Genomic DNA, 12797 nt, shown 5'->3' with positions numbered 1-12797 from the left:
ATATGAGAATGAGAATGATGAATAGTACAAAATAAGTGGAGTAATAAGTGGAACCATTAAACAGTTGGTGTAGAGACAGTGTTACTGGGTTATGGACCAGAATTGAACCTGACACTGTGGGTCAGAAGTCAGCTGTTCATCAGAGAGATGGCTTGTGGGTAAAAACTGTTCCTGAGTCTGTTGGTTTTGGCGTACAGTGCTCTGTAGCGCCTACCAGAGGGGAGAAGCTGGAACAGGTTGTGTCCGGGGTGAGATGGGTCTGCAGTGATGGTTCCTGCCCGTTTCCTGACTCTAGAAGAGTATAGGTCATGAACGGAGGGCATTATTGGGTTTCATAAACATGTACAGCACAAAGAGACACATATACATAGATATTCGGAAGGTGTCACAAACATATGAGGCAGTCACACCTTTCAAGTGCCACTGATACTCAACACAGTGCCAAGAGAAGGGCCAGGCCAAAGTTTCCAGCTGTTTACCAGCTGTGAACACCTGCCATTGATGTGCAGTGCAGAATGCGGACAGCTGTAAACAGCAAATTAAAGACCACATGAAGTGAAGATCTGTTTGACTGGAGGAAGATAATTTAGTTGGGAACTGAAATGTTACAGATAAACGTCTGTTAAACTGAAAGATGTTATATTAGTAGCTGAGATTGCTGTTAGGATAAATCACACAGCTCATTATTTCTAATATGCCCCATCTTTTCAGCTGTGTTGACACCAACATTGGACATAGCGCTGCGGCTCATTTCGCCAGCACACACCGCTGTGACACTAAAGGCCAAAATGACCACAGGAAGCAAAATGATCACTTGTTGAAATGTTGTATTATCTTTATATATTCACTGATTTAAAAATAAATGGCCTTCCTGTAGATGTGTGAGACAAAGAAGAAGCTAGAGGACGACATGGGATCAATGGAGGCCCTGGAGGAGGTGAAGCGAAAACTCCAGAAGGACGTGGAGCTGACCAGCCAGTGTCTGGAGGAGAAGACCATGGCCATGGACAAGATGGAGAAGACCAAGAACCGACTGCAGCAGGAGCTGGATGATCTAATGGTGGACCTGGACCACCAGCGACAGATAGTCTCAAACCTTGAAAAAAAACAAAAGAAGTTCGACCAGGTACACTAAACAAAATGTTTTAGAAATGATAGATTGAGGTCAGATGTGTCGATAGACATGTCGGTGTATTGAAGGCCATTGTTTGTTTGTCTACACCAGCTGCTCGCCGAAGAGAAGACCATCTCAGCTCAGTATGCTGAGGAGCGTGACCGCGCGGAGGCCGAGGCCAGAGAGAAGGACACCAAGGCTCTGTCTATGGCCAGAGCTCTGGAGGAGGCCTTGGAGGCCAAAGAGGAACTGGAGAGGTTTAACAAGCAGCTCCGTGCTGAAATGGAGGACCTGATGAGCTCCAAGGATGACGTGGGGAAGAATGTGAGTGACCTTTGACCTCTTAAATTACACTGCTGAATGAAATCTTTATAAGTAAAAAGCAACTTTTTTTAAACATATTTTTACACCAGGTACTTTTGCAGCATATAGACGTGTCCAGATTCAATTCAATTCAATTTTATTTGTAGTATCAATTCATAACAAGAGTTATCTCAAGACACTTTACAGATAGACCACACTCCAGAATTTACAAGGACCCAACAGTTCTAGTAGTCTCCTCCAGAGCAAGCAACAGTGCGACAGATTAACAGATTAAGGCTACAACCACACTACTGTGTGATATATATATATATATATATATATATATATAGTTTTGAAACGCAAAACTTTTGCTACGTTTACGCCTCGCATCCACACCACTACAACTAGCTCTGGCTTTGCCTTTTATTATCTTTTATTAGATATGATTTATTTTAACTTTTTTAGTATCCGTCTAATCAGCCAGGATAGTTTTCAACCTATCCTATCACTCAAAATCAAAATCCACACAGGGTTTTCTGAGGACCTTTGTTCTGGCTCCGTACGGCCTGTTTTGCCGACGTTATGTTTTCTCCCGATGCTGCGTACAGGTCCATGAACTGGAGAAGTCCAAGCGAACACTAGAGCAACAGGTGGAGGAGATGAGAACTCAGCTGGAGGAGCTGGAGGATGAGCTGCAGGCCACGGAGGACGCCAAGCTGCGTCTGGAGGTCAACATGCAGGCCATGAAGGCCCAGTTTGACCGAGACCTGCAGGCCAGAGATGAGCAGGGAGAGGAAAAGAAGAGATCGCTTGTCAAACAGGTGCATATGTTTTTATTGTTATTATTATTCTTAAAATACGAAACTTTGTTCTGAAAAATTCTGCTCATGCAATATACGCTTTTTTCACAGGTTTGGTTTCATTGTAGAATGACAACATTTGTATTGAGTGCTGAAACATTTGGTTAACCTGACATGCTGTGTGTTGTTTTACTCTACCAGGTGCGTGAGATGGAGGCAGAGCTGGAGGACGAGAGGAAGCAGAGAACTCTGGCGGTTGCCTCTAAGAAGAAGCTGGAGATGGACCTGAACGAGCTGGAGGGACAGATCGAAGCCGCCAACAAAGGCAGGGACGAGGCTGTTAAACAACTCAGAAAACTACAGGTACACAATCCGCGCACACAAGGACATTTTTACTTACTTCCATTTGGGGGACAATCATACTCTCTAAGTATGGCTACAGCTGGCATGATGCTTTGGGGGACATAAACGGGAAGGATATTGTTGCCATGTAGTCAGTGAGTTAGCTGTGGCTACGCTACAATTTGAGCCCCATGTTTAGCCTATACTATTCACATTTTGGCAAATTGGCACCATGAAAAGTATACCAAATTATCTATTAGCATTGTTTTGTTTGCAATGTACCCATGTATGTACTTACAATTATCCCTGGATTCCTTGGATTACTGAAGAAAACCTAAAAATGTGGCAACTCTCAGGCAAGTTCCATTACAAGGACCGTCTCCATGATTTCTAAGCTGGTTAATGGACATGGACACATGGAGATAATATCATGTGAAAGTGTAAGCAACCCTGAATTTAAAAAAATATGTGTAATATATCTGTGTGCTTAGATTTAAGTTGTGACTCAAATGTGCAAAGGGTTTTAAAGTAACTTAATAAGCTCCTTTAGTGCAACTGCTGACCGTGTTGATAAGCCAGCCAAATGGGCCAATCTAACTAACTTTTTATTTTTTTGCTGGCATGCACTTACACCCCTCACAGTTTGAAAACCCCTGGCCCGAGTGGTCTATTTTCTGCTGTGTCAGCTTTTGAATTGTACCACTCTGTCTCTGTTTTGTAGGCTCAGATGAAGGACTATCAGAGGGAGCTGGAGGAGGCCAGAGCCTCCAGGGATGAGATCTTCACCCAGTCCAAGGAGAGTGAGAAGAAACTCAAGGGCCTAGAAGCTGAAATCCTACAGCTACAGGAGGTCAAAGATTTGATATTAAATTGAAAATTGCATTTATAAGAGATCGGCTTATTGTCTGATATGAGCCGTTGATGTGTCTCTTATTTATGTCAAGCAAAGTGACTTATGGAACGATTGAATATGAACTTTTTAATCAGACTTGTGGCCCACTCAAACCAGATGGTCTCCATGCTTATCCTAATTGGTTGTTTGTGTAGGACCACGCGGCGTCCGAGAGGGCCCGTCGACATGCTGAACAGGAGAGGGATGAGCTGGCTGATGAGATCTCCAACAGTGCTTCTGGAAAGTCAGTGTCATCTTTTTCATACACATTTTTGGGGCATTTTAGGCCTTTATTTAAATAGGACAGATGGGGGGGTGGCATGCAGCAAAGGGCCGCAGGGCGGAGTAGAACCTGCGACGAAAAGTAAACCTTTATATATTGGCGCCTGCTCTACCAGGTGAGCCACCCAGGTGCCCTTTATAGGGATATTTTAAAAATATTTGCCCACCTTAATATTTGACCAACAAGTAATTTTTCCACACTTGGTCATTTTTGGTAAAAGTGGATAGGGTTAGTGAAAACTGGTGAAGACATCACTCTGGATCTTGATCAGAATTGTTTTGGGTTGTGGCCATTTAAATTAGGACTTCAGCAGTTAGTGTAAATCAGTAGATTGGTAAAGTGTGTGTGTGTGTGTGTGTGTGTGTGTGTGTGTGTGTGTGTGTGTGTGTGTGTGTGTGTGTGTGTGTGTGTGTGTGTGTGTGTGTGTGTGTGTGTGTGTGTGTGTGTGTGTGTGTGTGTGTGTGTCAGGTCGTCGCTGTTGGAAGAGAAGAGGAGGCTGGAGGCTCGTATCGCCCAGCTGGAAGAGGAGCTGGAGGAAGAGCAGGGCAACATGGAGCTGCTCAATGACCGTTTCAGAAAGACCAACATCCAGGTAAACTGACTGCAAATGAGATAAAAGTAATAAGTATTCTCAGTAACTTGTTTCCAAAATGGTAGATTGCTTCCATGAATGTTACGCAAGACAATGAACACACTCAAAGACTCTCGCCGTCATCTCTATCCCTCAGGTGGACAACCTGAACACAGAGTTGGCCGTCGAACGCAGCACTGCACAGAAGAGTGAGAACGCTCGGCAACAGATGGAGCGGCAGAACAAGGTCTTGTAGTCTGATTCTGATTCTGATATATATTTGCACACATGTGCTCATATGCATACAGGATTTGGCTTTGTATACATGTCCAACGTTGGCCTTAAAAAAACAACACCTCAACTATTTGAAAGTGACTTCCTCTGACATAACTGTACGCGCATGTTTCACCTCTACAATTAGTAAATATGTACAGTATACATTTTATAAAATGCTTATGATTCTGACAGTTACATATTATAAAATGCAGGATTTGAAAGCAAAGCTGGCAGAGCTGGAGGGGACTGTCAAGTCAAAGTTTAAGGCGTCCATCGCTGCCCAGGAGGCAAAGATCCTGCAGCTGGAGGATCAGCTGGAGCAGGAAGCCAAGTAAGTGACTAAATAAATGATCATGACAGTCTTTTACTCAGTTTAGTTTATTTTGAACATGATGAAATTAAAATCAAAAAATAGATTAAATAAGAACATACAATTTTTGTAAATGATTCAAATAAGGAATTTCCATGTTCAAAAAGGAATAGTAAACTTTTCTGGGCCTACCCACTTTTTCTATTTTTATACTTTAGTGAAATACAAAACAATTTTAGGCTTCACACACACACACACACACACACACACACACACACACATTCTTTCCTTTTCCATCTAACTTTTAACTTTTCCTGTCTACATCAAATCGAATGATAGGATGGTGCTAGTGAGAGTCCTATGTGAAAGATGTCTGCTTTTGTAACATAAAGTTGGACTAAGCAATAAATGCAGATAGTTATGACCGTTTGTTTTAAACTTGCAGGGAGAGAGCAGCCGCCAACAAGATTGTCCGTCGGACGGAGAAGAAGCTGAAGGAGGTGATGATGCAGGTGGAGGATGAGCGTCGTCATGCTGACCAGTACAAGGAGCAGGTACTCATGAGAAGCAAAGTGACACTCGTTTTACTCAGGATGTTATCCAGCCAGGCACCCACGCCCTCTCACTGTCTCCGTCTGTGTCCCCGTGTGTGTCCCCGTGTGTGTCAGATGGAGAAAGCCAACTCTCGTATGAAGCAGCTGAAGCGTCAGCTGGAGGAGGCGGAGGAGGAGGCCACCAGGGCCAACGCCACCCGCAGGAAGCTGCAGAGGGAGCTGGACGACGCCACCGAGGCCAGCGAGGGTCTCACCCGGGAGGTCAGCTCCCTCAAGAACCGCATCAGGTTTGTGTTAGAGATGCCCCGTCTACTTCCACCAAAACACTTAAATAAAGAAAAAATATAAACTGTAGCAAGCACGACAGTGAAAGGTAATATTTAAAAGAAAATGAATAAATTGTGTTAATATTTGATCTCTTCATGATGCAATTATACAGTACTGTTTATTTTCTGTAAGGTGTTGAGTTATTTTAGTGGCACTGGTATCCAGTAATACAATTCTTATATATTTGTCTAATTTAAGTATTGAGGTCTTTAGCTTATTGGCAAGGCTTATTTTTCTTGTTTTCAGTCTGATTAAAAGGAATAGTTTGACATGTTTGGGAAACATGTCTATTTGTTTTCTTGACAGACGTTAGGTGAGAAGATGACTCATGTCTGTATGCTAAATATGGTGCTAGAGCCACGAGGTGGTTAGCTTAGCATAAACACTGGAAACAGCTAGCAGGACTCAGCCCAAAGTAAAAAGGTGTGTACCAACATCTTTAATGTTTACTAATTAAGAGGCATCCAGTTTGTTTGATCTGTGCATAAACAGAAATGTAATGTTTTGGTTTTACAGACAGTTACAAATTATTTCACTGCGTCTGGCTGCTGATCGCCAGAAAATAGTTCCATAACTTTGACATTGCCAGTTTGCTTACGGATTACGCAAGCAAGATTTACCAGAATGCAAATCAGTGAGCTCTGGAGGTTTTCTTTTTTTAAACTTTGAGCCAGGCCGGGTCGACCTCTAGCTCTCTCCGTCAGAGCGTGCGCCCCATGTAGGCTGAGTTCTTAACTGCGGCCTGGGTTGGAGTCCGGCCTGAGGGCCTTTGCAGCGCGTCCTCCCCCATCTCTCTCCCACCTTTAACTGTCAGTCAGGCTAGCAGTTTCCCCCCCGCTTCCAGTGTTTATGACAGTCTGAGCTAAAGCTGATCTTCTCATCACACTCAGCAAATTTCTCAATATATTGAACCACTCCTTAAAGCAGCAGCAGATTTAAGTTGTTTTGTCGATTTGTTCCAACCAGGCGCGGCGGTCCTGTCAGCAGCTTCTCCTCCAGCCGTTCAGGCCGCCGCAACCTGAATCTGGACGGCACGTCCGGCGATATGTCAGACGATGATGCCGACAGCCGTGCCGGCGACTTCAACGAGACTCAAACTGCCAATGCCGAGTAAACACAGAGACCCTTTCATTCCTCATTCTTCCCCTCGTCGCTACCCACCTGTGACCTACGCCCAGTTGTTCCCTTAAAAATACAAAAAAATACAAAAAAAAGGATTTTAGGCGTCACCATTGTCTATATTCATTTCAAACCACTGACTGGACAGAAGATTGGAGCGACGAGAGTTTTTGGTAACACTGGGCAGGTGCGCCTCACAGCTCTTTTTTTTATTGGTTAACACTGCAGGGAAAATCCAGCGCCCTCCCTGAAGTCAAGCCTCCAGTACTGGAGAGCCACAGGGGCAAACGGACAATTCTGCCTTACTCTGTTCTCCGGCAAGCTGCTAGTCCTGGCTCGTCTCTCGGCCATGTTTCATCTCATCGTCCTGCCGTAACACTCTCCCTCCTCCCATCAGGCGTAAAGTTATCTACTCAGCTTATTGAGAAAGTATGCATAGGTGCAAAGTGCATTTTGTACATATGAAACTGTAGGTGGTGGCTGTGAAGTGTATACACATCAAGTAACGTATGTAAACGCACCCCATACTGGAAATGCAGGACTACAAAGGAAACGCATTTCAGTCTTGTGTTGTTATAAGTGTTTACTAGTGCTCACTAGTTGTGTGAAAACCATCTCATACCCAGCACACTCCCTTCTCTCAAAACAAGGGTCACTGGGGCCTTCGACCACCACACCGGCTGCTTTTGTTGCATGGGTCTCCTTCTGATGTACAAACTGTTTGTAAGCTTCTACACTACAGGAACAACTAAACATCTCAGGACATGCAATAGAAAACAGACCGAATTGAAAGTGCATTACTGTGGGGGCGGAGGTTTCATTTTCTGTTGCTTCATCTCAACATTTGATGAAGGAAAAGTTAAAACTCACAAGGTTAACGTTTTGTACTGTTGATTATTTATCCTCTGTATTGGCGGGAGCTGTGGATGATGATGCTGGAACATAACTGCACAGCAAGATGTTTGAATTTTAACTTGAAACCAATGGAGGGGAGCGCTCTTACAGTCTTCTTCTTCTGTCAGTCCATGTTTTCAATGTGACACTAAATGGTTAAACATGTTATTTAATTAGAAATGCAGGCAGATTGAAAATATTCATATTCTCACTACATTTGAGTTTGTGCCAAGCCCCTGTTTGAATTATCACTACATTTGAGTCACAGGGATGAAGCGCCAGTTTTTCTGATAAACCCTGCGGACCTATAGAAACTTTTTTTTACTATTACATCAGGCTGAAACAAATAAGGTGCAGTTTGTTGCACAATGGGGAAAAAAAAGATAACTTTAAAAGGACTCATCCATGACCCCGGTTTTTAACTCATTTCACAAGTTACAATTCTATTTCCTAATGGGAGACAACAGTAAACTAAAAAAAAAAAAAAGATTGTAATATTTTTCTTATTTGTTCATATTCATGTCACATTTTAATGTTTTATATTTTCATACAAATTACAACCATGGTAATTTTCTTGTGAAGTACAAATATAGGCATGGAGAGTTCTACATTTCCGGCTAACTGGATAGGAATCCGGTTAAAAAAAACACTAAACCTCACCACAAGGTCCAAGAGTACTGCATCAATTTTGGAGTACTCCACAAATGTAGTGTTTATTTGAAGGACTTATCCACACCAGCTAAAAAAAAAAAATAACAAAATTATAATTTGTAACAAACAGTTTTTCACACAGATGGTTAAAAGTATTGTTGGGATTATAGAAATATCTTCAGAAGAGCTGTTAAGTTGTTTTTCAACGATCACGCTATTAATTTTTCAGCAAAAACTCAACTCTGGGACTCAAATGTAAGAGTAAGATGATAGTGAACTCATGGGGGCTGGTTTCTGAGTTAGAGCCTGACTCTTCAGTCTACTGACAGACCCGGTTAAGCACTTAGTATTCACAGGTAACGGGTTATCTGAAAATAAGCTTTGGTTCTGTCCTTGCAATTTTAGCCCAAGTTCCTTTTAATAGTGTTTTAACAGCAGCCACCTTAAAAGTTAAACCACTACAGTGTGTAAACAACATGCCAGGATGCCCGTATCCATCCTCTCAACTTGGTGGGTCGTGGATCTGCAGATTCGAGTGGTCTCCAGCAGATTTATTTGGGTTAGGGTTAACCTTCTCCTAAATGTAAAATGGTATGTTTCTTTAAAAGTGCCTTAGACACTATATAGGAACATAAGCAGCCAGTGACTTACAGATGTGAAAAGGAGATGAAACTGGTACACCAAGGAGATATTCAACACGTAATTTGTTTTCCTTATATTTTTGCGGTGCTTCATATCATATCAGCTCCGTGTTCATAATAACCTCCTAGCTAGAGTGTTGGGTCAAAATCAGTATGACAGTATTTTAACTAGGCTACATGAGAAGCTGAGCCCTCTGCAGCTGCATTTCCCAAAATGTATTTTCGTAGTAAGATTTATCTGTGTAACCACTCACAGGGGAAGCTTTGTACTGAATTTATTTTGGGAAAAGATGTTCTGCACAGGATTTCATTTGGTTGGAAGCTTTAACATCACACGTAGTTAACTCATTATTATTCATCCGCCTGTGGACAACCAGGCATTCAACTGCAATTACTCTCGTCATATAATTTCTTGTATAGACCTACCTGTATTTCTAGACGGTAATTTTTTGTTTTGTAAAAGGAAAATAAAAGCATATTCATTGTAGCTGTGGCCATTGGTTTGTTTTATTTTATTTATTTATAAACCCTTGGACTTCATATAGCTCAGATGTGTTTCATCAGATTTCTGCTCATGTTTACAACTTAAGACACATTCAAAATATAACTCCTCCCGTCTCTGTTCTGTGAGATTTGGACAGTTGTAATACAGCATGCGGTGCATGTCATTGCTCCGTTGACATGGTGGATCTCACGCAGACCGTCTGACACACACTGAAGGCCAAAGTTTAGAGGTCGCTAGACGCTGCTCTTCATCGGAGCTGGGACGGATACTGCCCCCTAAAGTGAACTGAAGTTGCTACACTACCAGCCGCGCTGCTCACCTCTGTCTTTACAGAGAGAGGACACGAAGCGACGGACGGGTCTGTGATACTCAGAGCTCATACCTGAAGCCGGGGAACTGCACCTGGGAGGGCTCGTGAAAAAAGCGTTCTCAGTTTTCGGCATTTCGAAATATCCACAGACCGGGAGCGGTCTCAAACCCCCTCAACTAGTCGTTCATGAGTGGCTCAACAGGTAGATCTATAGATAAACTCTTCTTTCAGAAATTTGACCGACCGGGTTGACACATCAGCGTGAGAAATCGGGCGTGTGGCGTGTGAAACCAGTCAAATGCGTGAGTCTCACGGCCAATGCGGGAGAGTGGGCCGCCCTGCTGCTGTATTTGTTTTTATCGCTAAATTGGAAGACCCAGAAAACGAGGTGCTTAGACCCTAGACCATTGTCCAGACCTTTTCACTGACAAAGGTAAACATAAACATGGTAAATGGACCCACGTTGATTTCCTGTTGCAGTGTATGTGAATGTCATCGACTGCCAGGGAGTTAACAAGGGGCCGGGCTGTTGCCTAGCAATGGAATTCCATGAAATAGAACCAAATGGTTAAAAGGTAGAGAAACAAGTTTGTTTGAAGAAAAAATAAAAGTCTTGAAGAATCTTCATGAAAACCACCTGTTTTGTTTAATTTCATATTTAACACACAAAAATAATCTACAAAAGACCAAATTAAGTAACCAATTAACCACGTAATGTCATTTCTATCCTTCCTGAACCCCAAAGAAAGCAAAATGTATAAGATGTCACCCACTGCTCCAGTCACAAGACTTTACACTGACATCCTGAAGGACCGCACATTGACACTCATGGGTTTATATTTTGGGGGGGGGGGGGGGGGGGGGGGGGGGGAGATGTCAGAATAATCCCACACTCACACACATACACACACCAGCAACACCCCATCTAAATGAGCTAACGTTAATGTTACAGAACAATCTTTGGCGCCATTCTCGGTGCAGCTGGTCAGTCAGACACACATGGAACTAGTCGGGGAAGGGCTGCGAGAGACTCAGGAAGAACGGTTTTGTTAACGGAGGTATTCAGCCGAAGAAAGGTAATGTGATCTCTACAGGTGTATTCAGACCGACAATGAATGTAACTTTACTGACTGTACAATGGTAGTTGAACTAGCTAGCAACGGACGTAACCGTTTCTATGGGAGTGTGACTTTGTTTGTGTTCAGCTCAGCTCTCTAGTCCCTGTACGTTTATTCAGTAGATGCATAAACACACACCAGAAAGAAAGAAAGAAAAAAAAAAAAAGTCTTGAGTGGCATACATAGACTGTAAAAATAGTAGACAAAGCTTCTGGGCCTGAAAAGTGAAGCCTATGCAGAAATGCCTTAAACCTGCATTTTATCTAAATTCCTGCAAGCGGTGACTCCACTGGTTGCAAAAATAAGTCAGTTTCTATAAATCAAGGCAAAGGACCTAAATTCTCACGTCTTATTATTTCAGTAAACATTATCATAATAAATTTATGGCCTACATCACTACTTTCAAGTCTTCTTAAATACATCATGTTTGTTTTGCAAATTATGGTCCCATTTATTTTAAAATTGACACATGGGGGGGATGCTTTGTGGGTGTAGCTACATACCGACCTGTCAATCACAGTAGAGGCTTAGCAATGCATATCCATGGCCCTTTGTACATTAAAATAGTCGTGAACTTGTTTTTGGGTGCTGTTCATGGTTTTGTCTTAAACTTTGACCCTCTCACTTTGTGTTTTCACTTCATTAAATTTAATTGGAACATTTGGTCACTTAAAATGTACTGTTCAGCATTATGCCAACCAAGCTAGCCCTAGCTGATAACTTGAGAAGTTTGCCAATTTTCTGTACTGCCGTACGGGAAGATTTTTGGCGGAAGCACATGGAGGTCCGTGTTAACCCGTGGACAAGTCTCCATTAAATGATTCGCTTCAGAAGGGTTAGGGTTAGTGCAGCGCCATTAAAACCATAAACACTGTCTTGGCTGCGTCATTTTCCCCAGACCCACCCTCTTGTTAAAAATGGTCACATCTAGTTGCAAGAAAACCAAGATTGCATTACATTGCCAAGCTTGAAGCTTGAAAACGGCAGTCCACAAACCAATGGGGAATGTCACGGCTGCTACGTCCTCTATTTTTACAGTCTACGGTGACACAACATCTACAAACATTCACAACTCCAGAAATGCACTGACAAGTGGAGTAGAGGTTGAAAGCCAAGCGGCGACTTGCACTTTTGCATTGAGCGTTTTACAGTCCTGCATAGATCTTTATCATACTTTTTCAATACAAACTAAGGCGTTGTGTTATATTAAGTTGGTTTGAGTCAATAAGCAGAGAAAGTAAATAAAAAATCTCAACTTACATAAAAAACTAAAACAATTCAAGTAGGCTACAATCTAGATGTTTCTCCCCTCTCTCACAGTGGCTCGCCTCTTCAGAAGAGGAGCCCTACACTTTTTCGATTCAAGTCTTTTTTCCAGAAAAGGTCCAGTGTGATTTAACAGCACCAAAAACACACTGAGCAAGAGAGGGGCATCAAACTTACACTCGCTCATTATTGTGAAAAGGGGATACACGGCTTCACCCATTCATACAGCATATAACAGTATGTTGTTTACACACACACACACACACACACACACACACACACACACACACACACACACACACACACACACACACACACACACACACACACACACACACACACACACACACACACACACACACACACACACACACACACACACACACACACACACACACACACACACACACACACACACACAAATAAGTTATCAATATTAATTTAAGATACTACTTATACTACTTAACAGTCATTTGTGGGAGCAGAGGTGACCAACAATACAATTTCTATGGACACAACGA

The 12797-nt window shown here is 42.5% G+C and overlaps 1 protein-coding gene and 1 long non-coding RNA gene across 5 annotated transcripts in view; one reads left to right on the top strand and one right to left on the bottom strand.

Annotated features, from left to right (window-relative positions):
* myh10 (myosin, heavy chain 10, non-muscle) overlaps positions 1 to 9564 on the top strand; it is a 64355-nt gene extending 54791 nt beyond the window's left edge. For 3 of the 4 annotated variants that reach the window (XM_032500777.1, XM_032500769.1, XM_032500785.1), the window contains 12 exons: positions 878 to 1126; positions 1226 to 1438; positions 2026 to 2238; positions 2419 to 2580; positions 3281 to 3409; positions 3607 to 3695; positions 4203 to 4326; positions 4463 to 4552; positions 4794 to 4912; positions 5337 to 5445; positions 5560 to 5732; positions 6739 to 6886. In XM_032500777.1, the coding sequence (XP_032356668.1) occupies positions 878 to 1126; positions 1226 to 1438; positions 2026 to 2238; positions 2419 to 2580; positions 3281 to 3409; positions 3607 to 3695; positions 4203 to 4326; positions 4463 to 4552; positions 4794 to 4912; positions 5337 to 5445; positions 5560 to 5732; positions 6739 to 6886 (1818 nt within the window). Of the gene's footprint in view, positions 1 to 877; positions 1127 to 1225; positions 1439 to 2025; positions 2239 to 2418; positions 2581 to 3280; positions 3410 to 3606; positions 3696 to 4202; positions 4327 to 4462; positions 4553 to 4793; positions 4913 to 5336; positions 5446 to 5559; positions 5733 to 6738 lie in introns of all 4 variants that reach the window. The other variant, XM_032500767.1, reaches the window with a different exon arrangement.
* A 955-nt stretch (positions 9565 to 10519) lies between these two features.
* On the bottom strand, positions 10520 to 12630 carry LOC116670349 (uncharacterized). Its single transcript, XR_004327005.1, has 2 exons — positions 11968 to 12630; positions 10520 to 11713 (listed from the first exon to the last, which is right to left on the bottom strand). It is a non-coding gene; the product is annotated as an uncharacterized LOC116670349 (long non-coding RNA).
* Between the last annotated feature and the right edge of the window lie 167 nt (positions 12631 to 12797).

Source organism: Etheostoma spectabile, chromosome 2, assembly GCF_008692095.1.
Source record: "Etheostoma spectabile isolate EspeVRDwgs_2016 chromosome 2, UIUC_Espe_1.0, whole genome shotgun sequence".
Lineage (NCBI taxonomy): Eukaryota > Metazoa > Chordata > Actinopteri > Perciformes > Percidae > Etheostoma > Etheostoma spectabile.
This window is presented reverse-complemented; position numbering and strand designations above follow the sequence as displayed.